General features: G+C 36.4%; 2 protein-coding genes across 2 annotated transcripts; one reads left to right on the forward strand and one right to left on the reverse strand.

Moving 5' to 3' along the window:
• Positions 1-4,910: 4,910 nt before the first annotated feature.
• On the reverse strand, positions 4,911-6,869 carry LOC133337451 (zinc carboxypeptidase-like). Its single transcript, XM_061545672.1, has 4 exons — positions 6,705-6,869; positions 6,496-6,632; positions 5,393-6,174; positions 4,911-5,200 (listed from the first exon to the last, which is right to left on the reverse strand). Exons 1-4 carry the CDS (start codon positions 6,867-6,869, stop codon positions 4,911-4,913), a joined length of 1,374 nt encoding a protein of 457 aa, XP_061401656.1.
• A 9,486-nt stretch (positions 6,870-16,355) lies between these two features.
• Positions 16,356-21,632, forward strand: LOC133337452 (uncharacterized). Its single transcript, XM_061545673.1, has 4 exons — positions 16,356-16,418; positions 21,018-21,311; positions 21,380-21,487; positions 21,566-21,632. Exons 1-4 carry the CDS (start codon positions 16,356-16,358, stop codon positions 21,605-21,607), a joined length of 507 nt encoding a protein of 168 aa, XP_061401657.1. The 3' UTR covers positions 21,608-21,632.
• The last annotated feature ends 2,503 nt before the right edge of the window (positions 21,633-24,135 follow it).

The raw sequence follows: 24,135 nt of genomic DNA on the forward strand, positions 1-24,135 counted from the left end.
ATAGTGTAGGAATTAGGGAATATTTGGGGTTATCATTATATGAGGGCTATGCCTAATTAATGACCGATAGAGCTCAATTTCGAACCCAATATTTTTGGTTTGTATTTCAATTCATTCCTTCAGGATGTATTATTATATGGCGTAGATGCCTAAATACTGACCGATATATTTCATTATCGTCAGTTTTGAGTTTTTATCTCGATATTCTTTGAAGGCAATATGATTACTACAGATGACTAAATCATCTTAGAATTCCATACTTTGTAGGATATTGAAAATTGGAGGTACCGTTATATGGGGGCTACGAGAAAAAGTTGACCTATATTTTAGTTTAGAGGTTACAGTGATTAAACAAAAGTGAACCTATATTTTAGTTTAGAGGTTACAGTGATTAAATCAGGCGGACATGGCTAAATCGTCATAGAGTTTTACGCTGATCAAGAATATTTATACTTTATAGGGTCGGAAATCATTATTTCGATGAGATACAAACGGAAAAACAAAATTAAAATAATCTCCATATAACGGTGGAGGGTATAACCATTTAGTTTCTCAATCGACTCACACCTTACAAGGAACAGAAGGACAGACTTGCGATCCTAAGAGCTCCTTATTAAAAGAAATATGACATTTTAAGGGAATGGTTAGGAGCGAAGGTTCGAATAGGTTATGTATACAATTAAATATGTTATTGAGGGCCAAATACGAAGGAGCCAATTTGACAATTTTCATCGAATGTGGTTGATTATCAATGTTTTTATATGTCTAAAGAGCGAACTTTTTAAGGCCATAAAACATAATTAGAATTATAAAAGAATTGAAGTTCTACGTCATTGTACGATAACATTAAATAATAACAAATCATTTTTAAATAAAGAATTTTTTTATGATTTTTGCAATACATTGTATTAAAAAATCTTTGTACGTATTACTCTATGGACAATTTTTTATTTGACTTTAAAAAGTGTGACTTTAAAATTACTTGTACTTCAACAGGACGCTCGATATTCTGTTCCTTATTTTGGTGTAAAAATTTCAAGGGTTCGGATGCATGAAAAAGCTGGGCTGAGGCATAGGAAATGTTCTAACGTTTCGTTGACTTCCCCACACACTAGACACCTGCTGCTTCCCGCACACCTAATCTTGTGTAAATGTGACTGCAGGCTGAGATGTCCTGTGAGAATACCTATCAGTCTGCTTAGTTTTTTTCTTGTTTAGCGCAAGTATTTGCTTAGTCTTATCCTCATTTGGATCTTCCCATAAGATTTTTGTGTTTTTTCCAATCCTCTCGTTATTCCAGAGTGTTATGTGCCCCTCTTTCGCCCATGACCTCATTTCTAGACGTGATGCGCTAAAAGGTTTTGCACTGTTCACATCTATGTTGATTAGGTCAGTAGCAAGTCTGGCGAGTTGGTTGGCTATTTCGTTTCCTATGATTCCTGAGTGACCCGTGTCGTGGGAAATTGTTTGTGGTTTTATTCATTCCAATACCCATTTGATGTAACTGTTTTGGATGTTGATGCATTAATAGCATGTTTACTATCTGTCATGATATTTGTGTTATTATGTCCAGAGTTAGCGCTTAACCAACTTACACTCTCCGTTATAGCTTGAACCTCCGCCTGTAGGATAGTATTGTGATCTGGCAGGTGCAGTGAGATTTCAGTCCCCGGTTCTTCTATAAAAAGTCCCAATCCCGTCTTTTCCGCTAGCCGGGAGCCATCCGGGTAACAACAGTTCCCCGCAGGCATATGTGCTAGTGTTCCGCTGTTCCATGAGTCTCTGCCCGGTTTCAGGATTTCACATGATGTGATTACTCTTCTTTTAGGTATTCGGTCTGACTCAAAATGGCTAATTGAGTGTCCGATCGTAGCCTGTAGTATATTATTGCGCGGTGTGTTGTGTTCGGTGTCGATCCACTCGTTCATGGTTTTAAGTCTTAAAGCTGCGATGGCCGCTTCATATTTTATTTGGATGTCAACGGGATGTATACACAATATAGTTTCCAATGCCCTGGTTGGTGTTGTCCGCATTGTCCCTCATATGCCAGTTCTTTGGACTATCTGTAGTGCTATTACATTACATTTTTTGTCCAGACTACAGACGCGTATGTTAGAATTGGCCTAATAACGCTCTTGCAGTGTACCATCTTTGGGTTGAAACCCCATTTAGAGCCCACGGCTCTAATACAGAAAGACCAGCATCTGTGGGCCTTTTCGACCCGTTGTTATATGTGGTCTTTCCATCTAAGTTTTCTATCTATGATGACACCCAGATATTTGACTTTATTCGATATGGCTATCATTTTGTTTTGATAGATTGGTTCTTCATACTGTCCTATTTTTATCTTTCTAGTGAAGATACATATTTCCGTTTTGTCCGGATTTACGTTTAGAACCCTCGGCCTCGCCCAATTATAAGCGATGTTTAACGCCGTTTCAACCTTCCTGAATAGTAAGTTAGGATTATATCCCTTTGAAGTATTATAACGTCGTCTGCATAACAGACTGGTTCAAAACCATCCTGGGTTCCTTAAGAGACTACTGATAGTTGGGACCCACAGAAGTGGTGACAGGATCCCTCCCTGCGGTCAGGGACAACGTAGGACAAGGGACCTACGTTGTCCCTGATAGTTATGTCTTGTAGGCTACAGTTTATCCATCTATTCCTTAGCATATGGCTGACCCAGTCTATAATTGCCTGGTCAACACGAAAGACTTCTAAGGATAAGTGTTTCGGTGCTGACATTATTAAAAGATCCTTCGATGTCAATGCAGACGGTTAGAGTGTACATTTTCTTATCGAAAGTTCCTTTGATGTGGTGTACTACGTCATGTAAAGCGGTTTCCACTGATCAGTCCTATAAAGAGTGAATAATAAGATCATGAACAACCTGCTGCGAGAGAGGGACCCCATTGATCTGAATTGATGCAGGTTCAATGGGGACTATCAAATGCTTTAACTTGAGTCACAAAGGAGCATAGAAACCCTGAGAAAACTAGTGGTAGATATCGTCCCGATAAACGAGACAACTTAAACTTAAACAGGTGAGAAAACCTCAACTACAAAATGCCACAGTTTGCGTCTGAGAGTTCGCGATAGAACGCATGCTGAAAGTCTTTGGTATGCAGAACAGGACACTGCTGGTGAAGAAATGGGAAGTCTACCATAGGAAGGAGAAAAAAGATGGAATTCTATTAGTGGTGAGCCTTAACAGTTCTTTAGTGCCATGTCTGATCAAGACTAAGGGAAAGATGCAGTACGTGGCCAACGCAGTCTTCTTCAAAATAGGGAAGACAAGGATTGAAGAAGAGGAGGTCAAGAAGAGTAAGGTAGGTAGAAAACCCTAGCAACAAAAGGGAGGGAGCCGAGTAGAAGATAACCAACTTTTAAGATAACCGTTAACTGGAGGAACACTGACAGAAGTCATCCAGATAAACATCCAACGGAGTGAGACGGCAACACTTGCTATGATGGAAAAAATTTAAGTAAAATTCACATCAGATTAATACAGGAACCTTGGATAGTAAAACAACAAGGTATCTGGATTAAAACAGGTTCCCGACAAAAAAAAGCCCCTGTATAATTCTGTTACGTTCTTGGATTTTACTTAATCCCGTGTAGACGTTGTTTTATTTCCCAGCACAGTTCGTACTAAATAAAACGCGGGTTCTTTCTGATTGCGATTATTACAATGATTTTATTCACACAACTTTACTTTGCACGTTACTTTACAGCTTTACGTTACTTGACGGTTTCAATTCGCGATCTGATTCACAACTGACTGACTGCCTTTCCATTTCCCCTATTTATATGAGCCTCGCCTGTCGCTACAGAAGTTTCTAGACGATCTGGTAACACCTAGATTACGAACAATCTACAAATGCAACAAACACATACAACCTTACAGTGAGTAAACAATAACAACAACGCATATACAGGCGAGGGGGTAACAAAGAAAGAGGAATTAAGCGATCATCAATGATGACGTTTAACAAGAATTGTACGTCAACAAACAAATAGACAATGAAAGAGGAAATGGAAGGATGTAGAAAAATCTATACAGTAGTTGTTGTTGTGAAGTTATTCAAATAAACTGCGTAGTAGAAATTTACGATACAATTCAAATTCTTAAATTAACGGAATTCATCTAAATTAACTTAAATCTAAAGTTATATTCGTAACAATACATCACAATAATTGAAGTTTTCTCTTCTCCCCAAAGTTGTCAACAACGGTTGGTACCATACGGAAGCAAGGAAATGGTAACATTTACCTAGCATAAGTCTATATTCCGCTCGACTCGCCGATATCACCACCAACAGCGGAACTATAGCGACTGTTGGGAAAGTCAAAAGAAACGGGTAACGAGGTACTAATCGGTAGTAAAGCTAGCTCACACCACATTGCCTGGTACTAATATTAACAAAAGAGGCCAGGCCCTCTTAGATTTGATCACTACTATCGATCTGATAACAGTTAACATAGGCTATATACCAACCTAAGACTCACCGATATCACCACCAACAGCGGAACTACAGCGACTGGTAGGAAAATCAAAAGAGACAGGTAACGAGGTACTAATCGGTAGTGAAGCTATCTCACACCACATTGTCTGGTACTAATACTAACAAAAGAGGCCAGGCCCTCTTAGATTTTATCACTACTATCGATCTGATAACAGTTAACATAGGCAATATACCAACCAAATACTAACAAAAGAGGGTGACCCTCTTAGATTTTATTACTACTAACGATCTAATAACACTTGCCTTACTGTTTTTTTCTTGGTAATATTAACATTCCTCTATTAAAGCAAGGATTTAAGTGGGCGTGTTCTACCAATCAATACAGCTGCAATTGTAAACATGATCGAAATATTGGAAATTATATATATATTTTCTCTATATTCACTTCAATAAATAATTGGTAAGACATTTCAACAAAAATAATAACATCATAACATTGACAATGGAAACAATATTCTTTGGACCAGAATTCCTAAATAGCTCTTCTTTTTCAGCGGCTGCAACCATTGCAATAAGACCATCTGTAACCTCCTCGCACACTTCTTTGATTTGATTGGGCGGCAGGAAGAATCCATATTCACCATAATCGCGCAATTCAATGGTACCAGTATAGGGGATTTTCTTGACACCATATGCCCAATCTTTGGATGCTCCAGACACATAACCAGATACTGGAAAAAAGAGAAAAATTAATGAAGATATACATAAGCACAAATGGTACCGAAAAATTAACAATAAAACGAGCAATTTTCAAATTTAATAGCAATCGATGCCAAGGTTTCAACTACATTTATTTTCTGTAGTGCCCGATGTGTTCATATGATATTTAGAATAAAACAACAAAACTTTAGAATCATACTTACTATTAATTGTTCCCGTCGAGCCATATTTGAATACGGTGCCATATTTCACTTTAGCCGCATCCGCAAAAGCCTTAGCAATTCGCATCATTTGATCATAGTTGGGTGGAAAGATATCACTTGTATGGCCATAGGGGAGTAAAACCAAATTACCATACGAATGGAAGGGTACATACATTTTAATGTAATCATCGGGGAAGGAATTAATAAATTTCTGCATATTAATAACTTCTGGTTCCGAGTCCGGTTGGGAGCCACCATACCAATGATCACAGGGCTCATTGAAATTCCATGCCGACAATGCACCCCATTCGTAGCCGAAATTACGATTCAAATCGGTACCATAACATATACCCGATGAGTTGGAGAAACCAGTGGGCTTGCGATTTTTACGCCACAATCGTTCTACGGTATGGGTGTACACGAAACCATCAGGATTCACCACGGGTACATATATCCAATCGTAATTCATTAGTAATTTGCGTAGATTTTCATCGTTGGAATTCAATAGCTTGTTGAAGAAACATGTACTGGTCGCTGAAGAAATCCATTCGATGGCATGCATTTGACTTTCAATGAAGATAGCTTTGTTATTTGGTTTATAGGAAATTTTCACCGCCTTCATTGGTCTTCCTTCGTAGGAATAGCCAAAGGTGAAGGGTGTAATCAAATCCGGAAAGGATGCAGTTAGGTTATCGACAAAACCATAGATAGCATCTAAATTGTGAAATTTATCCCAACTCATGCCAGTGCTACGCGCCTGGGGAAGGCTGTCTTCGATAACTCTGAAAGAAAGAGAAAAACATAATTTTAAACAAGGAAAAATCCAATGGGACCGAAGTTCACCGTGCACTTCCACAATAACTAAAATCGATCGGGTATTGGGAGTATACTTAAAAGTAAAAGGCAATTTTGGCATATGTATTCGCTACCTAATAAGAACCAAAAAAATTAAATTACATCCAATTCGATTGAAACCCGTGCCCAAACCTCAGAAAACATGGAATACCGATACCAATGTATCAAATTAGTGGCTTGGAGTACCGAGTGTAACAATATAATAGTTCTGAATATATGACACCGAGGAAATCATATTCGAAACATACCTTTGCAAATCCTCGATGGTTACACGATATTCCATTTCGTAATATTTCAACTGTTCCTCAAATTTCAATTGATTTTGTGGATCAATGGTTACGTCGTAGCTATTCTCCGCTGAAGTAATTTCATTCAAATAGCGAACCTTAAAAATTGCAAATAATTTTTTATTATTATTTGTCCTTTGTCACACAGACACACACACTTTCAAACATACCGGTAAAATATCTCGCAATTTTTTCAACTCATTTAATTGTTGTTCATTTTTTATGTAGATTTTATAAACTTTAAAATCGTCATAACGTACCATACCAGGTCCTCCGGCCGCCAATGTGGTGGCCACAAACAGACCCACAAACACTACAATACCCGACAACTTCATTGTAAGAACTACAGAAGAAAATATTTTTTCAATTTATTTTTATAGTCCGAACACAACAGTTTTTGGATACAACTTCGCTACATTCGATAGCTTCATATCTAATATCTTAATTTTGATAAGATCACGATTTATTGCCTATTTTATGATTGCAGAATAGAATCGTGCAGGCTGTTCTTCGTGTGTGGCATTTATAGAGATTGTTAATTTTAAGAATATCATAAGAAATCTGAACTTTAGACAAGCTATTGCAGGAACAAAAATACGTAGTATTTGGGATTTTGCAAAGGAGACGCTGAACTTTGAATATCTTCATAGAGGGTAACTGATAACGATTTATTGAGTTATGGATTCCGCCAGATGAAAGAAGACCGAACGTAACACTATAAGTTTTTTCAGATCAGTTTTTTTTTCAATTGCATCTCAAGATCTTCCGTACGATCAATGCAGAAAATTTATCATTCCGTTTGGAACACATTTATTCAAATTTTGTTGAAGTCACGATAGAGATCGCAATGTTTAAAATCGAACTTCGAAATCTTGATTTGAAGATTTGACATTAAAATATGGGATATATCGGTTCACGTTTTGTTATAGCGGTTCCGCCAAGTAGGTTGAAATTTGGGATCCTTTTGGGCTAGAAAATCTCCATATCAAAAACTTTTAAGAAAAGTATACTTTTATATAGTAATGTCGGAGGGGTCCGACTATATGATGCCCTTCACCACTTTGGGTATTTTCAACAGATGTATCCTAATAGACGTCGCCAATTTTTAAGGAACATTGACGCATACATATCGCTCATTTGCTGCAAGACAGGCATAATTAAAAAAAAACCGATTTTGCAGAAAATGCGTTTTAAGTTTTCAATTTACTCACACTTTATATGGGACAGAGGAACTTCTACAGCTTCTCAATTAGAGTGTGTAAGAGATATTCATATGCATTTTTTACACAATATGAAGTCTGATATTCTGCATCATTAACTCGAAAATAACGTTTTTATACTCTTCACCACACTGTGGTACAGGGTATTATGTCTTTGTGCATATGTTTGTAACAGGCAAAAGGAAACGAGATAGACACATGTTTCCTTTTGAGAATATGCATAGAATCACTTTCTGAGTCGATTTACGCATGTCCGTCCGTCCGTCTATAGATGTTAAATTGTAAACAATGTACAGGTCGCATTTATGATCCGATTAATATGAAATTTGACACAAGTCACTTTTTTGGCCCAAGGACGAACCCTATTGAAATTGAAAAAAATCGGTTCAGATTTAGATATAGCTCCCATATATATTTTCGTCCGATTTAATGTAAATGGGGCAGCATAGGCCCTCCATTTCTTTCGATTTTCACGAAATTTTGCACAGAGTACTGATTTAGGTCCAGAGTGATGTATGCCAAATTTCGAGAAAATCGGTTCAGATTTAGATATAGCTCCCGTATATAGTTTCGTCCGATTTAAGGTAAATGGTGCACTAATGTCCCTATATATCATTCGATTGGCATGAAATTTGGCATAGAGTACGGAATTTAGTGCAGAATGATGTGTGCCAAGTTTCGTGAAAATCGGTTCAGATCTTGATGTACCTCCCATATATAGTTTCGCCCGATTTTAGGTAAATGGTGCACCAAAGTCCCTATATATCTTTCGATTTGCATGAAATTTAGTACAACGCACTGAATTAAGTATTGAATGATGTGTGCTAAGTTTCGTGAAAATCGATCCAGATTTAGATATAGCTCCCATATATAGTTTCGTCCGATTTTATGTAAATGGTGCACCAAAGTCCCAATATATCTTTCGATTTGCACGAATTTTGGCACATCGTACTGAATTAAGTCTAGAACGATGTGTGCTAAATTTCGTGAATATCGGTTCAGATTTAGATATTGCTCCCATATATAGTTTCGTCCGATTTTAGGTAAATGGTACACAAAAGTCCCCATATATCTTTCGATTGTGGTATATCGTACTGCATTAAGTATAGAATGATGTGTGCAAAATTTCATGTTAATTGTACACCAAATAATCAATGGGTGTCTGATTGAGATTAAATTTTAAACAGTGCATGGGTTGATGGTAGTCGGTTAAGATATAGATAAAGTTCACAAATTCAGTTCGTTCGTTCAATTTCATGTCAATGTTCCTTCTAAAAGCGAAGTCTTTTAGGATACGTAGAATATACCCAAAGTGGTGAAGGGTATCATATAGTCGGCCCAGTCCGACTTTACTGCTTTCCTTACTGATTTGAGTTATGCCTGTCTTGCAGCAAATGAGCGATATGTAATGCTGCTATCTATGCTAAATTTCATTTCAATCGGGCAGATTTAGAGTCGTTAGTGTACAATGGCACATAACTATTTATATCGATTTAAAACAAGCATTAATAAAGCTTCTGTTTTTAGGAAAAAATATATTTATTATGTCGTCAGTATTCACTTCAGATTTAATTAATGCCATCAAATATTTTTATGTTTATCTAGTCCCAAAAATCGACTTATCCGCAAAGGCTCAAAATGCTCTGCAGCATTTTTATATATTAATTTTGTTTGTCCATTTGTAACTCATCGAAATAATCATTTTCGATTCTATAAATTATATATATTTTCTTAAAAATCGATCTAAATTTTGCATAAAGTCGTCTATTTGAGCGTATTTTTCGACTGAATTGGCTGTAATTTAGTACTTTGAGTTTATATTGGGTAAAAAATCTCTCCACAAAAAATGATAAATTTTCGGTATTTTGGGATTCTTGAGCGCGTTTTGCAACCTAATTCGCTGTCGTTTGGTTTTTTGTAGACGAATATGGTCTCAAAAATTATTAATATTCGTCCAGTTTTTGGGGTAGTCCCCATATAAACCCCTTTTTTATATTAAAATAGATAGGTGATTTGTTCCGTGTGTTGGGATAGACCCTACATAGGCGTATTCTACCATAGTATGGAGGATAGTCGTTACTGGAAATAGTCAGTTCTTGCCCTACAAAGTATGGATTTGTAAGACGATTTAGCCATCCGTTGTAATCAGTCCGCCTTCTAAGGATATCGTGACAAAAAAAAAACTCGATTTTGACGATAATGATATATCTGTGGTCACAATCGATAACCGCCCAAGTCGAAAATCATCGAGAAATTTTAATTTGTCTTGTAGATATTGGATAAAAACAAACATTATTCATTATTGCAAATAGAAAATACAATATTTCATTTCTTACCTGAGAAATTTACCATATAACGAAATTATGCGATTTTAAGTAACTAAAAGTTCAATTAAAAATATAAAATATTATTTAAATATTCAATACTTAATATAAATTTTTAAATTCAGAAATCTGAAGGCTATAATACTTTTATTTTTAATATAATATTTCTGGCTCGTCTTCGACTAAGTCTGTATGTATTTCTAAAGAGTCCTGTGTCAATAAACTTTTATAAAATGGATAAAAGCATATATTTATAAATGGAGGTAAATCAAGAAGATAAATTTTCTTTTTTTGAGCTGATTTTTACATCTCCGCTGAGTATATATAGGTCGTCTTTGGCTATTGAGTTAATACCACGCTTCAACACATTTATTATTTGAAAAGGAGCATCTACGTCTAATGTGGTTTGTGATGTCGGAAGTCGCGGGCTCGTTTACAGCTACACCCGAGTAGTCTTGAATATTGATATCTCGCTTATTGGCGTCCAATTTAATGAATATTAGAATATAATTTAATGAATTATTATATAAACTTGAATACTCACAACATGTTGTTTCAAATTCCGTGCGAAGTTGTTTACGATTTAGGCATCAAAACAACTTACCGTTCGATATTTTGGGGCATGTAAACATCCAGCAACAAAACGCACGTCAAAGGACGTTGACTCGTTGCTGAGTTCTAAACAACTAGCAACAAAAAACACACGGTAAGGGGTTCTGATGCGTTGCTTGTTGGTAAACAACTAGCAACAATAACTCACGTCAAGGGATTCGCACTAGTAATCGGTAAGAAACAACAACGCGCAACAACAGCGTGATCTTGAAGATTGCGACGACGGTCCTATAAAAGACCGAACGACGAATGCTGCAAGGACAGTCGTGAGAGAAAAGTTAACAGAACAAGGACCAGACGAGGAAATACCCTAAACCCTTTTAACAGGTGAGTCAATCAAGAGTCAAGGAGTGAAGAAGATTGAGGGTTAAGTGAGCTTCCCGTTGCCACTGAAACCACCGACCCCAGACTCACGAAACAACAGGTGAGTTGATATTGCCACCTGCGCCGTTCACGAAAGAAGTGAGTTGGGAAAAGCCACTTCCAGGACGTTCGTCGTACCCCTAGTGAGTTATCGTACGCCACTAGGACTCCAGGTCACCCCAGGCCCCCCAGACATCCAAGGGACTCTTTCTCAGCGGTGGGCGCTGGTGAGTTGTCCAATGTCACTACGCCTACATAACGCACCGGTGCTTCAGTCATCTAGGAGACAGTTCAAGGCAATTGTCCCCGGGAAGATCACTAGCTTAATCCCGGTCTTGTCCCCTGTACCACAACACATACCCTAGTCTTTGACAATATCCCCAGTATCAAATGTGCCGAAAACAAAACAATAAAACTCACCTGTACTAAAAAAACGGAAGACTTATTTCCATTCTCTTGTCGCTGACAGAAATAAATTTCTGTGACGGACTCTGGCCGCCGGGAGCTTTCCCCAGCAAATCGGTGGACAATTGAGTCGTTACAGGTTTTATATTCAATTTTGCCAAAATTGTTCTTTTTATATCTTAGCCATCCAATATCATTCCAAACAAATCTTTCCCTATCTTGATTTGTGGTTCTCCACATTAACTTTGGTTAATGTGGAGAAAGGAAAATTCAAAAGCCATACGATACCCTTCCCCATTTTGGATTCATACAAGAGATGGTCATATGTACAATATCCTTCAGATAGAATAGGCATCTTTGGAGGACCATTGACCATTGAAATGGAATCGGACGAAATTACTTGCGTGAAGTACATAAATAAAAGCAACCCATACACATACCAACCTGTGGTAACTTCAATACGCTATGCAAAATTTTATCTCAATCGGATAAAAATCGTACGAAACTATATATTGGAGCGATATCTAAATCCGAATCGATTTCCAAAATTTCAATAGGGTTCGTACTTGGACTAAATAAGTGACATGTGCAAAATTTCATCCAAATCGGATCATAACTGAGACCTGTACTTTGTTCACAAAAATACATGGGCGGACGGGCATGCATAAGGAATCACGGGTCTATCTAGTTTCCTTTAGCCTGCTCCTAACATATGCACAAAGACATAATAAAGGGTATTATTGTGGGTATTATGTCTTTGTGCATATGTTTGTAACATGCAGAAGGAAACGAGATAGACCCATGGTTACTTTTGAGAAAATTTTCAGCATTTCCACCGAATTAGCTGTAATTTAGTATTTTGAGTTCTTAATGGGTACCAAATCTCTCCACAAAAAATTATGAATATAGGTCCATTTTTTCAGGTAGCCCCCATATAACGGTATCCCCAATTTTCGGTATTTTTGGGGTTCTTAATCGCGTTTTTCAACCGAAATTGCTGAAATTTGATATTTTGTAGCAGTATATGGAAACAAATCTCCCTACCAAAAATTATTAATACTCGCCCCCTTTTTGGGGTAGTCGCCATATAAACCCCTTTTTTATTATTTGAGTTTGGTTCTAAGACTCTGTTGTAATCGTTTCACCTGCGGAGGACAGCGAGATAAAGAATTAGAACGTAAGGTTAGATAATGAACTCTAAACCGCATTTAGGCCTAGTCCCTGTGTGGGAGGTACCATAAGGAGTGGACCGATATTCCCCATTTTCGAACTTGAACTAAGTTTGGAAGAAATAATAAGATGGGCAAAATTTGGATGAAATTAACATTTTTTTAAAATGGATTTGGTCCAAAGAAACATGGGGTCTAGAACCAATATTTCGATGAAGCACATTTTCATCGTGTCAAAGTGTATACACCATCATTAAGTATAATTATCCATTAAAAAATTCTGAAATTTGTATTATGGTTACCAAATGGGTTTGTAGAAATGTTTTTGGTATTTTTCCCTATATTTTCATTTCAAGTACCTGTCAGGTATCCAAAGTTCGGCCCGGCCGAACTTATGGCTTTTTTGCTTGTTATATTCTTGTGAGCATTTCTAACCAGATTTGTATAAAATTTGGCACAGGTCACTTATTGAAATTGGAGAAAATCAGTTCAGATTTAGATATAGCTCCCATATATATAGTATGTTCCCATATCCGATCCGACCGATTTTATATAAATGGAGTACCAGATTGCCAGTGTTGATCCGATAAAGACGAAAATTTGAGCAGCGTACTGAAATTCCCACAGATTTAGATATAGCTCCAATATTCCATATACACGAAATTTGCCAGCGGGTATTGAATTGGGTCAAGAATGTTTTGTGTTAAGGTTTGTTGAAATTGGTTCAGATATTTTATTTGGATTATATATTATATGGTTTTTATTTATAAATAGCGGGCCCGACAAACGTTGTCTTGCCTTAACAATATTGTTAAGAAATTATTTTCAGTATTTCAGATTTGTTTTACAATTTTTATTCATGCTAGCATAAACAATTTTTCTGGGTAACAGATGTCCATGAACATATAGATAAACTTTTAATTTTTTCCCAGGAAGCTATAGCACACATTTCAATATAATTCACTGCAGTATAGAATTTCGTGTTTCAATTGTGTTGGCTGTAAAACATATCATTTGTATGACATTCACATAAACTAACCTTACAGTATTGAGTATCTAGTTTATGGTTTTATAGAAAATAAATTCATTTATTTTACGATTTTTGTTCTTGAGTTATATGTGGTGTGGTTGTCGAACCGCAAACGTTGTTTCCCTTCTACATAATAACATATATATAATTTTTGTAACAATTGAATTTATGGAAAATAAATTTAAATAAAGTCATTGCGTACTGAATTGAGTCTAGAATGATGATTTGCTAAGTTTCTTGAAACTCGGTTCAAATTTAGATATACCTACCATATATAGATTCGTCCGATTTTATGTAAATGATGCACCAAAGCCCCTATATATCTTTCGATTTGCATGAAATTTGTCGTAGCATACTGAACTGAGTATAGAATGATATGTGCTAAATTTCGGGAAAATCGGTTCAGATTTATATATAGCTCCTATATATATTTTCTTCCGATTTCATGTCAATTGTGCATCAAAGACCCAAAGTTTGTACGATTGATACACAATTTTGTACAATGTACTGAAGTTAATATAAATCTCTGGCAAGTTTCGTTTAAATGGTGCACCGAATGACTCTAGAATGACGTTATTACGTGTTATTGAAATTAGCGCAGATTCAGACACAGCTTCCATATATATTTCAAACGGGTGTCTGATTGAGATTAAATTTTGAAGAGTGTGACCTACCAAATAGCTTGTATCAAATTTGCTCTCCATCGATTTACCCAAACTACTCTAAACTTGCCCGAATGAAATAAAATTTAGCATAGGTTCCAGAAGACATAAATCCACATATTCAAGTTCGTTCAATTTCATGACAATGCTATTTCGATAAGGCGACTTCTGTTAGGAATGTCATATAGTCGGCCCCTTCCCACTTTACGACTATCCTTACTGGTTTTACCTTTTAATTGAATTCGTATTTCGCAGTAATGTTATATTTTGGATGATAATGTTGAAAATGTGCCTAGGACTATTCACCAATGCTTCCGAATAGACCCCATATAATGATACTCTACATTATTCGATGCTTTGGTTTGAACGGTACCCACAATATTCAGTTTTTTGGGGAGTTTAGTCACATATTTCAATAAAATCGGCTGTAAATCTCCTTAGCAAAAATGATCAATATTGGTCCAAGTTTTCAGGTAGCCCCCATATATGGTATATTCCCCTTTGTTCGGTATATTCTCATGTGGAGTCAAATCTTCCTACCAAAACTCCCCATTGTAATAGCTGTAATACGTCATTACGCTACTACATTCCGATCCCGTTCCATTTTCGGTATTATAAACGGGATGTTACGTCCATGTTTTGATATAACTCCTACATTCAGGTCCCGTTCCATTTTCGGTATTATAAAGACGTTGACTGAATTTTCTCATAAAGTTGGCTATACCTTGCTATAACGCATTCCTGTGCACAGCTGTGATAAAAAACTTCTTCCAAAAATTATTTTTATTTTCAAACAAAATAATCTGGGCATGGATGTTAAAATCAGAATTCTCTAAATGGACACGAACTCGATTCCGAATGTCTTCTTATTTTCCATTCTTGCATTTGTCCCAAAAATTACGTGAATCCTTTGGAAAACATGTGCATACAATGTTCGCGTGTAGATTCAATGACATATGTATGTATGTACTTTTCAAATATTTTTTTATATTCTCACATAAAATATTTTCAATACAATGCCAATCCAATTGAAAAAAAAATATTTTGAAAATTTCCAAAGATTGACAAATTAAGGCTTAAAAGATTGATCGCTACCAATTTTGCCAAAAATTTGTCCAAATAACAAAAACGTGGTGGTCCAATAAAAATAGGTCGATACTAAATTCGTGGAAATGCAAATATGCCTCATCATATTGTTTTGCAAATTTTTCGCGGTTTTCGGTTTTCCTTTTAAAACTTCCCTGAAGCTCCACGAACATTTCAAGACTAAGATAAGAAAAATCCGTTCAGCCGTTTTCGAGTTTTAGCGAGACTAACGAACAGCAATTCATTTTTATATATAAAGATGTCACAATTTCTGAGATTCTTAAAATTACAGTCCATGTCCATAAGAAATCCATTATAGTTCACAGAAAAGTTGCATGTTCATAGCGATTATCAATTACCAGTCTTCAAATGTATATGTTAAAAATAATAGTTAGCATTAGTTGACAAAAAAAAAAACGCTAGACAAATGAGAGCAAATATGCATATGTATATTAAAATAATTAAAATTTGGCTGAGTCACAACAAAGTGTTATTACGCGTAAATGCCAGTTCAAAGTTTGAAAAATGTATGTATATTTTAATTTTTAAGTAATTATTGACAGATATTTTATACAAAAAAAATCATTTTTTTATAAAAACAACAAATTGACTATTTTGCAAAATACAAAATCATTTACCACAATCAAATAATGTGTACCATTTTTCTGGGTTAAATGACACACCATTCTCATAATTTTTCACTTTTACCATTGGGAAAACAAACACCTTTATCACTGATGTCTGATGCTACAAATCGTATAAAATTGGAAAATAATTATTAAAATGGTCAATTTGGTCATTTCAATAATATTTTGCCTAGAGCATCTATATAAATTCACCGAATTTTTTCTGTCATCATCAGTTCTAAACGGTTAATAATATCAACAAGTTATTTATTTTTATTTTAATACGAAATTAAAAACAAAACAACCAAATACCGAAGAATTATAATGTCGAATTTAATTTTGAAATTGGTTTTGTTTGCTGTGACCTTGGAAGCAGCACTGGCTTGCGTAAGTAGTTTCAAATAGAACCTTAATAAATTTAACAATTAACAAGTAAAAAAGCGTTAAGTTCGGCCGGGTCGAACTTTGGATACCCTCCACCATAGATATATTGACAGGTACTAGAAATGAAAATATAGGGAACATACTGAAAAGTTGACATATACCGACATTTCTAAAAACGGATTATGTAAACCATAATACAAATTTTAGAAATTTTTAAATGATAATTATACCCTCAACCTTATGGCTAATGAGTGTGTATAAACTTTAACACGGTGAAAATGTGCCTCATCGAAATATTGGTTCTAGACCCCATGTTTCTTTGGACCAAATCCGTTTCAGAAAATTTAGATTTCATCCGAACTTTGCCCATCTTATTATTTCTTCCAAGCTTAATTCAAATTCGAAGATGGGGAATATCGGTCCACTCCTTCTGGAACCTCCAATCGAACCTTACGTTTTAACTTTTTATCTCTCTATCCTCCGCAGGTGAAATGATAACAAAAGTGTCTTAGAACCAAACTCAAAACGCGGAACAAGTCAGTTAACTATTTTAATATAAATAAAAAGGGGGTTATATGGGGACTTCCCCAAAAAGGGGCTAATATTAATACATTTTGGGGGAGAGATTTCTTACTATATACGACTACAAAATACCAAATTGCAAATTCGGTTGAAAGAAGCGCTCAAGAACCCCAAAATACCGAAAATTGGGGGTACCCTTAGATTGGGGGCTATCCGAAAAAATGGACCTATATTCATAATTTTTTGTAGAGATATTTTGAACCTATTAAGAACCCAATGTACCAAATTTCAGCGTATTCGGTTGAAAAAAGCGCTCAAGAACCCCAAAATACCGAAAATTGGGGGTACCCTTATATTGGGGGCTATCCGAAAAAATGGACCTATATTCATAATTTTTTGTAGAGATATTTGGTACCCAATAACAACCCGATGTACCAAATTTCAGCGAATTCTGTTGAAAAACGCGCTCAAGAACCCCAAAATGCCGAAAATTGGGGGATATCCGAAAAAATTTACCTATATTTATAATTTTTTGTGGAGAGATTTGGTACCTATTAAGAACTGGAAATACTAAATTACAGCCAATTCGGTGGAAAAATACGATCAAAACCCCCAAAATACTGAACATTGGGAGGTACCGTTATATGGGGGCTACCAGAAAAATGGACCTATATTTATAATTTTATGTGGGGATATTTAATACCCAATAAGAACCCAATGTACCAAATTTCAGCGTATTCGGTTGAAAAACGCGCCCAAGAACCCCAAAATACCGAAAATTGGGGGGTACTGTTATATGGGAGCTATGCCTAAACGTGGACCGATATATCCCATCTTCGAACTTGACCTGCCTGGAGACAAGACAAACCTATGCAAAATTTCAACACCCTATCTCAATTCCTTCAGAACAGACGGACATGGCTAGATCGTCTTAGAATTTTACCCTGGTCAAGAATATATATACTTTATAGGGTCGGAAATGACTATTTCGATGAGTTACAAACGGAATGACAAAATTAATATACCCTCCATACTAGGTGGAGGGTACACTCCAACGAGGGAAACATTTTAAAATAAATAAATCTGTAGAAGCCGTGACACACCAAACAAAGCGATTAAAAAAATTGTTCTCATATTTAAATATTTTGAAAATCGGCTGGGTGCGCATCTGAGGCATAGGACAAAAAGTCGACCTGCATGTCAACTTTTTGACTACCAACATTTCCAAAAAAAAAGACTAATCTATAAAAATCAAATCAATTTTAATTAGAAAGTATAAGTCGGTGTTGCCGACAGATATGGCCAGACTACTGTACGCTATTTTGTGCTGTTTTTCCAAGTCTTCAAAGTTACAAGCAATCTTGTTAACATTTAATTATTATTAAATATGAACATTATATCATGTATTAATGTTTCCCTCAAAGAATTGACCATCTGCAGCAAAGAACCGGAAGATACGGCACCATAAACCCCCCATTTTCCGATTAAATGTATGCTAAAAATATTTGGTTTACCATCTATGGATCGAATCGGATACTCAGTTAGCATCATATTAATTTATGGTAAAAATATATTAATTTATACAAAGTTTGAATGAAATCATTCTCATGATATTTTTATACCCTACACAACTATGTTGTCAGGGTATTATAGCTTTGTGCAGCCTCAAGAGTTTGTAATGCAGCGAAATATTGGTCCTAGACCCACCTTTAAGTATACCGATCGTCATATCTCTACTAGCTGAGTTGATCTAGACATGTGTGTCCGTTCGTCTGTCCATTATAATTTGTAAACACGATGCAGGCCACAGTTATGGACCAATCTTCAAGAAATTTTTCATTTGGGATGGGTTCTGGCCAATGAAGACCCCTATTGTTTTTGGTAAAGATCGGTTGTTATTTAGGGGATGAAATGGACCAAATACTTAATTTTTGTCGGTTTTTCTGGTCGCTCCAGAGGACACAATTATGGTCCGAATATCGCGACATTTTACATGGAGAAGGGGATCGGGCCAAAGAATAAGCACGTCTGCTTTAATAAAGATCGGTCATTATTTAGCGGGTCAAATGGACTCTGACTTTTGTGTGAAAAATCACAAAATTTGAATTCTATAGCGTAGATATTTACTCCTGAAGGATATAGACTCGATAAGATGATAGTATATCCAAGAGGAGTGGTTGACCTTTCGGATGTTGGAGTTACACTGAAATATTTACAGGTGCATACGTATTCAGATATTATTTAGTAACCCATTACCACATTAGAGGGCAGAAATATAGCGCTGATCGCTTTGAAATTTTCCATGAAATTCCAATTATGGTCAAGGACAACGCCTTTTCGGTGATGATCGGAGTAAAATTTTGGGATGAAGTGGATCGAAAATTTAATTTCTTTGTGTGTTTTCTAGTCGAATATAAGCCGAACATCACAACTCAATCTACAAACTATTAGCAGAGGACTCAACCAGAACAGGCCGTGCAATCGAACAGTTATGGTGGCACTTGACCTATCGAAGGTCTTCGATACCGTCAACCATGCTAAGCTGTTCGATGATATAGAGAGAACAAATCTCCGACCGTGTTTGAAACGTTGGATAATCAACTATATGTGTGGACGCCAGTCGTATGTGGAATTCAGAAACAGGAAGTATAAACCCCGTAGAGTGAAACAGGGAGGGGTGATATCTCCGGAACTGTTTAACCTCTACCTTTCTGATATTCCACAACCACTGGACGGCATAGAGATCGTAATGTATGCGGATGATTGCACGATCATGGCGTCGGGTCCTATTATTGATGATATATGTGAGAGGCTAAACGTCTACATAGCCGATATTGTTACTTACTTCCATCTGAGGAATATGAAAATATCCGACCACCAACTACCCCAAGATATTGGGAGTAACGATCGACAGCCTTTTCAAGTCGTCCGCGCATGCCACTGCTTTATGCGATAAGCTGAGAAGTAGGAACACGGTCTTCAAGTCGCTAGCCGGCAGCACTTGGGGCGCTGACAAAGAAACCTTGTTGACCTCTTATAAAGCAATAGGCCCGTCAGTGGTAAGCTATGCGGCGCCAGTGTGGTTCGCGAATGTCAGTGATACGCAGTGGAAAAATATTCAGACCTGCCAGAACGCTGCCCTGAGAACTGCAACAGGGTGTCTCCTTATGACTCCAGTGGACCATCTTCATGAGGAGACGAAGATCTTAACCGTCCATCGTCACAACTATATGTTGTCGATGCAGTACCTTCTTGGGTGTTATCGTCAGGAACATCCCTGTCATAGCCTTATGGACAGGACTCCCCCACCCAGGCACGTCAGGAAAGATCTTCATGATCTAGAGAGAGGTCCAAAGGTACAAGCGTGAACCTCTAGATCAAGAAGCCTATCAAGCAGGTCTGAATGGTATTCACACGGATGCAGTCGCTCAGGCAGTAGAGCAATATCGAGTGAATACCATAATTGGAGACCACCCCCATCCATCGCAGCTGAGGAGAAGCAGCTGCCAAGGCAAACACGAGTAGTCTTAGCTCAACTAAGATCAGGATGGTGCAACCGCCTCAATTCATATTGGGCAAGAATTGACGGCTCGATTCCTAACACATGTCCGGCATGTGGACTAGGACCACACGACACGTTGCACCTCTTCAATTGCCCAGCTAAGCCTACTCACCTATCGCCGAATTCACTTTGGACGCAACCCGCTGAAGTTCCTGAATTTGGTGGTAGAAGATGCAGAACCAGACGATGCATGACAAAACGACATGTATTCTGTTGCTACAACAACAACAACTCAACTTACCGTGAAGGGAATCTGGACAAGTAATTAGACGGACTGTACTGACTAATTGTAATATTTGGAAAATGTAAGGAAGATGTGCTGTTGACCTCTAATCGGGCAAGTCGGGGCAAATATCACAAAAATTGCCCAGGCTTGGAATAAACATCCGAGTTCCGTGGTAGTTGTGTAGGGTATCGTATGGTCGGCCCCGTCCGACTATACTGCTCCGCTCACTGGTTTTAAATTATTTTGTTCAGCTAAATTTTTACATATTGGTTTATTTTTGTCCATTTTACAGAATGGCTACAAAGCCAATCTCATTAAGGCTGAGAATTGTGCCGGGGACGATGCCATTATTACCTTGGATTCGGACTTTTCGGTTAAGCTCAATAAGAAATGTGAAATTGTACCCTCTGGCTGTATTATAAATAAAGCTTTCAAGACAGCTGTTTCCAAATTCAAAGTGACCAAGGATGGCATGGTCATTAAGGAGGGTAAAATGGATTTATGCAGTATGGCTGATAATGCACCTTCGGAAGTTAAGGATTATTTGAAAGTGTTTGGTGCTCCAGCATCATGCCCCGTTGAAGAGGTATAAAACAATTAACAGTTTGAAATAATTTTTTTTGTCAATAATTAAATATATATTACTTCTTGTAGACCAAAGTTTGTGCCCATGATCACAAAATCGATTTGTCCAAATACAAGGCCTTGTTGTCCGTTGCCCGTGGTCACATTGTTGTTGATTCGGATATTACCCACGATACTGTAAGTATTGTATACAGTGCTACTTTCATATAATTAATGCAATGCAATTTTTAAATTATTTTGTTTTTATTTTTGAAGGGCAAATCCTGCTTCCACGTTGAAATGGAAATCACAAATTAATTTATGAATTGAGAAATCATATTTTGAGGAATCGGTGTTGTATTCAATATTTATATTTTATTTAATGGCTTGTGTATATTACTATAATTATTAAATGTAAATAAATCGGAATGGACCAATCAAAAATAATCTATTTTAATTTATTTTCTTCTAAAGTAATTAAATTTGGTTTAGGCCAAAGGCAAAATTGCAAAATTTTCATATATAAGCATGTCATCAATAGATGTGCCAATAGGAATTGGACCCATATCCGACAGCGCGTTGGACCATGGTCATCTTACTCAATGTATGTAGCCAATAGTAATGTTACAAGCAAAAACTGAAATTAAAAGTCGCACCGCAACCAAGCAATTTTTGTAAACCATAAATACAAATTTCGAATATATTTAATTGGGATTTTTCCTAAAATCTTAAAAAAAAACGTGAGCCGATATCGATTACGCAGGGCTGGGTGAAACATGTATATAAAATCCTAAAAATTCAACAATTTAGAGGCAAAGTTATTGAAGCTGTATATGAAGTTCGGTGTCCTCCGAAGGAAGAAACATAAAAAATTACAACCATTTCGACTGAAAAACGATCTCAAACTCCCCAAAATACCGAATTTGCTGGAGGTACCGTTATATGGGTGCTACTCGAAAAAGTGGATCGATATTGATAATTATACATTTATGACCCGAATTGGATGAAATTTGGTACAGCTCATTTGTTTGGCCCAAGGACGAACCCTATTGAAATTTGATTTATATTTTCGTCCGATTTAAGGTAAATGGTGCACCAAAGTCCCTATATATCGTTCGTTTTGCACGAAATTTGACACAACGTACTTAATTAAGTCTAGAATGATATATGCAAAGTTTCATGAAAATCGGTTCAGATTTAGACATAGCTCCCATATATAGCTTTCCCCGATTTTAGGTAAATAGTCCACTAAAGTCCCTGGAAATCTATTGATTTGCAAGAATTTTGGCATGGTGTACTGAATTAAGTCTAGAATGATGTGTGAAAAGTTTTGAGAAAATCGGTTCATATTTAAATACATCTCCCATATATAGCTTCGCCCGATTTTAGGTAAATAGTCCACTAAAGTCCTTGGAAATCTTTTGACTTGCACTAAATTTGGCACATCGTAATGAATAACATGTAGAATGATGTTTGCCAAGTTTCGTGAAAATCGGTTCAGATTTAGATATAGCTCCCATATATATCTTCGTCCGATTTAAGGTTAATTGTGTACCAAAGTCCCTATATATCTTTCGATTTGGCACGGCGTACTAAATTAAATATAGAATGATGTGTGGTTAGTTTCGGGAAAATCGGTTCAGATTTAGATATAGCTCCCATATGTATTTTCATCCGAAAAGATCCATAGCTAGGCCGATTGACACAACGTACTGATTTTATATAAATTAGTATCTGGCAAGTTTCCCTGAAATCGGTTCAGATATAGATTTATAACAAAACGCGTCGTCTATTAGGATCAGTGTTGCCAAAACTTTGTTGAGGAAAAATGCTATATTTTGTTGAAAAAAATGCTAGAAAGTGCTAAATAATTTAAAAAAGTGCCAGAAAAAAGTGCTAAAAATTTCTTAAACAAAATTGTTAATATTTAATAATGAAATATTAATCAGAAACCCCATTTATTCTTAACGGCTATTCGTTGTCGATTTAGCCATGTCCGTCGCATTGAGGTCGCAATATTGAAGACAGAGCTTTGGAATTTTGCACATACGTTGGTACCATTTCTATGAGATTTGATATTGGAAATGGAATATATCGGTCCTTTTTGGGTACACCATACCCCAATATTTTTTTTAAGCTTTTAGGCACATTTTTATACCTTTCACCATAGTATGGAGGGTATATTAATTTTGTTTTTCGTTTGTAACTCATCGAAATAATCATTTCCGACCCTATAAAGTATATACATTCTTGATCACCGTTAAATTCTATGACGATATAGTCATGTTCGTCTGTCCGTCTGAGGACAATTTGGTACATTGAGTTCTTATTGGGTAGCAAATATCTCCACTAAAAATTATAAATAGGGGTCCATATTTTCGAATAGCCCCCATATAAGGGCACCCCCCAATTTTCAGTAGTTTAGGGTTCATGAGCGCGGTTTTCAACCGAATTCGCTGAAATTTGGTACATTGAGTTCTTATTGGGTACCAAATTTCCCTACTTAAAATTATAAATATAGGTCCATTTTTTCTGGTTGCTCCCATATAAGGGTACCTCCCAATTTCCAGTTTTTGGGTGGTTTTAACTTAATTGGCTGTAATTTAGTACTTTGAGTTCTTATTGGGTAGCAAATCTCTCCACAAGAAATTATAAATATGGGTCAATTTTTTCGGGTAGCCCCCATATAACGGTACCCCAATTTTCGATATTTTGAGGTTCTTGAGCTCGTTTTTCAACCGAATTCGCTGAAATTTGGTATTTTGTAGTCGTATATGGTTACAAATATCCCCAGCAAAAATTATTAATATTCACCCTTTTTTAGGGGTAGTCCGGCCCGATTTTTT

Source organism: Musca vetustissima, unplaced genomic scaffold, assembly GCF_032173495.1.
Source record: "Musca vetustissima isolate MV318-11 ecotype Yass unplaced genomic scaffold, APGP_CSIRO_Mvet_v1 utg7945, whole genome shotgun sequence".
Classification (NCBI taxonomy): domain Eukaryota; kingdom Metazoa; phylum Arthropoda; class Insecta; order Diptera; family Muscidae; genus Musca; species Musca vetustissima.

Coding starts and splice junctions, on each gene's coding strand:
- LOC133337451 (XM_061545672.1), bottom strand. CDS start 6,869: ATGAAGTTGTCGGGTATTGTAGTGTTTGTGGGTCTGTTTGTGGCCACC. Junction 6,175..6,495: donor ACCATCGAGGATTTGCAAAG/GTATGTTTCGAA, acceptor TCTTTCTTTCAG/AGTTATCGAAGACAGCCTTC. Junction 5,201..5,392: donor CTCGACGGGAACAATTAATA/GTAAGTATGATT, acceptor TCTTTTTTCCAG/TATCTGGTTATGTGTCTGGA.
- LOC133337452 (XM_061545673.1), top strand. CDS start 16,356: ATGTCGAATTTAATTTTGAAATTGGTTTTGTTTGCTGTGACCTTGGAA. Junction 21,312..21,379: donor CATCATGCCCCGTTGAAGAG/GTATAAAACAAT, acceptor TACTTCTTGTAG/ACCAAAGTTTGTGCCCATGA. Junction 21,488..21,565: donor CGGATATTACCCACGATACT/GTAAGTATTGTA, acceptor TTATTTTTGAAG/GGCAAATCCTGCTTCCACGT.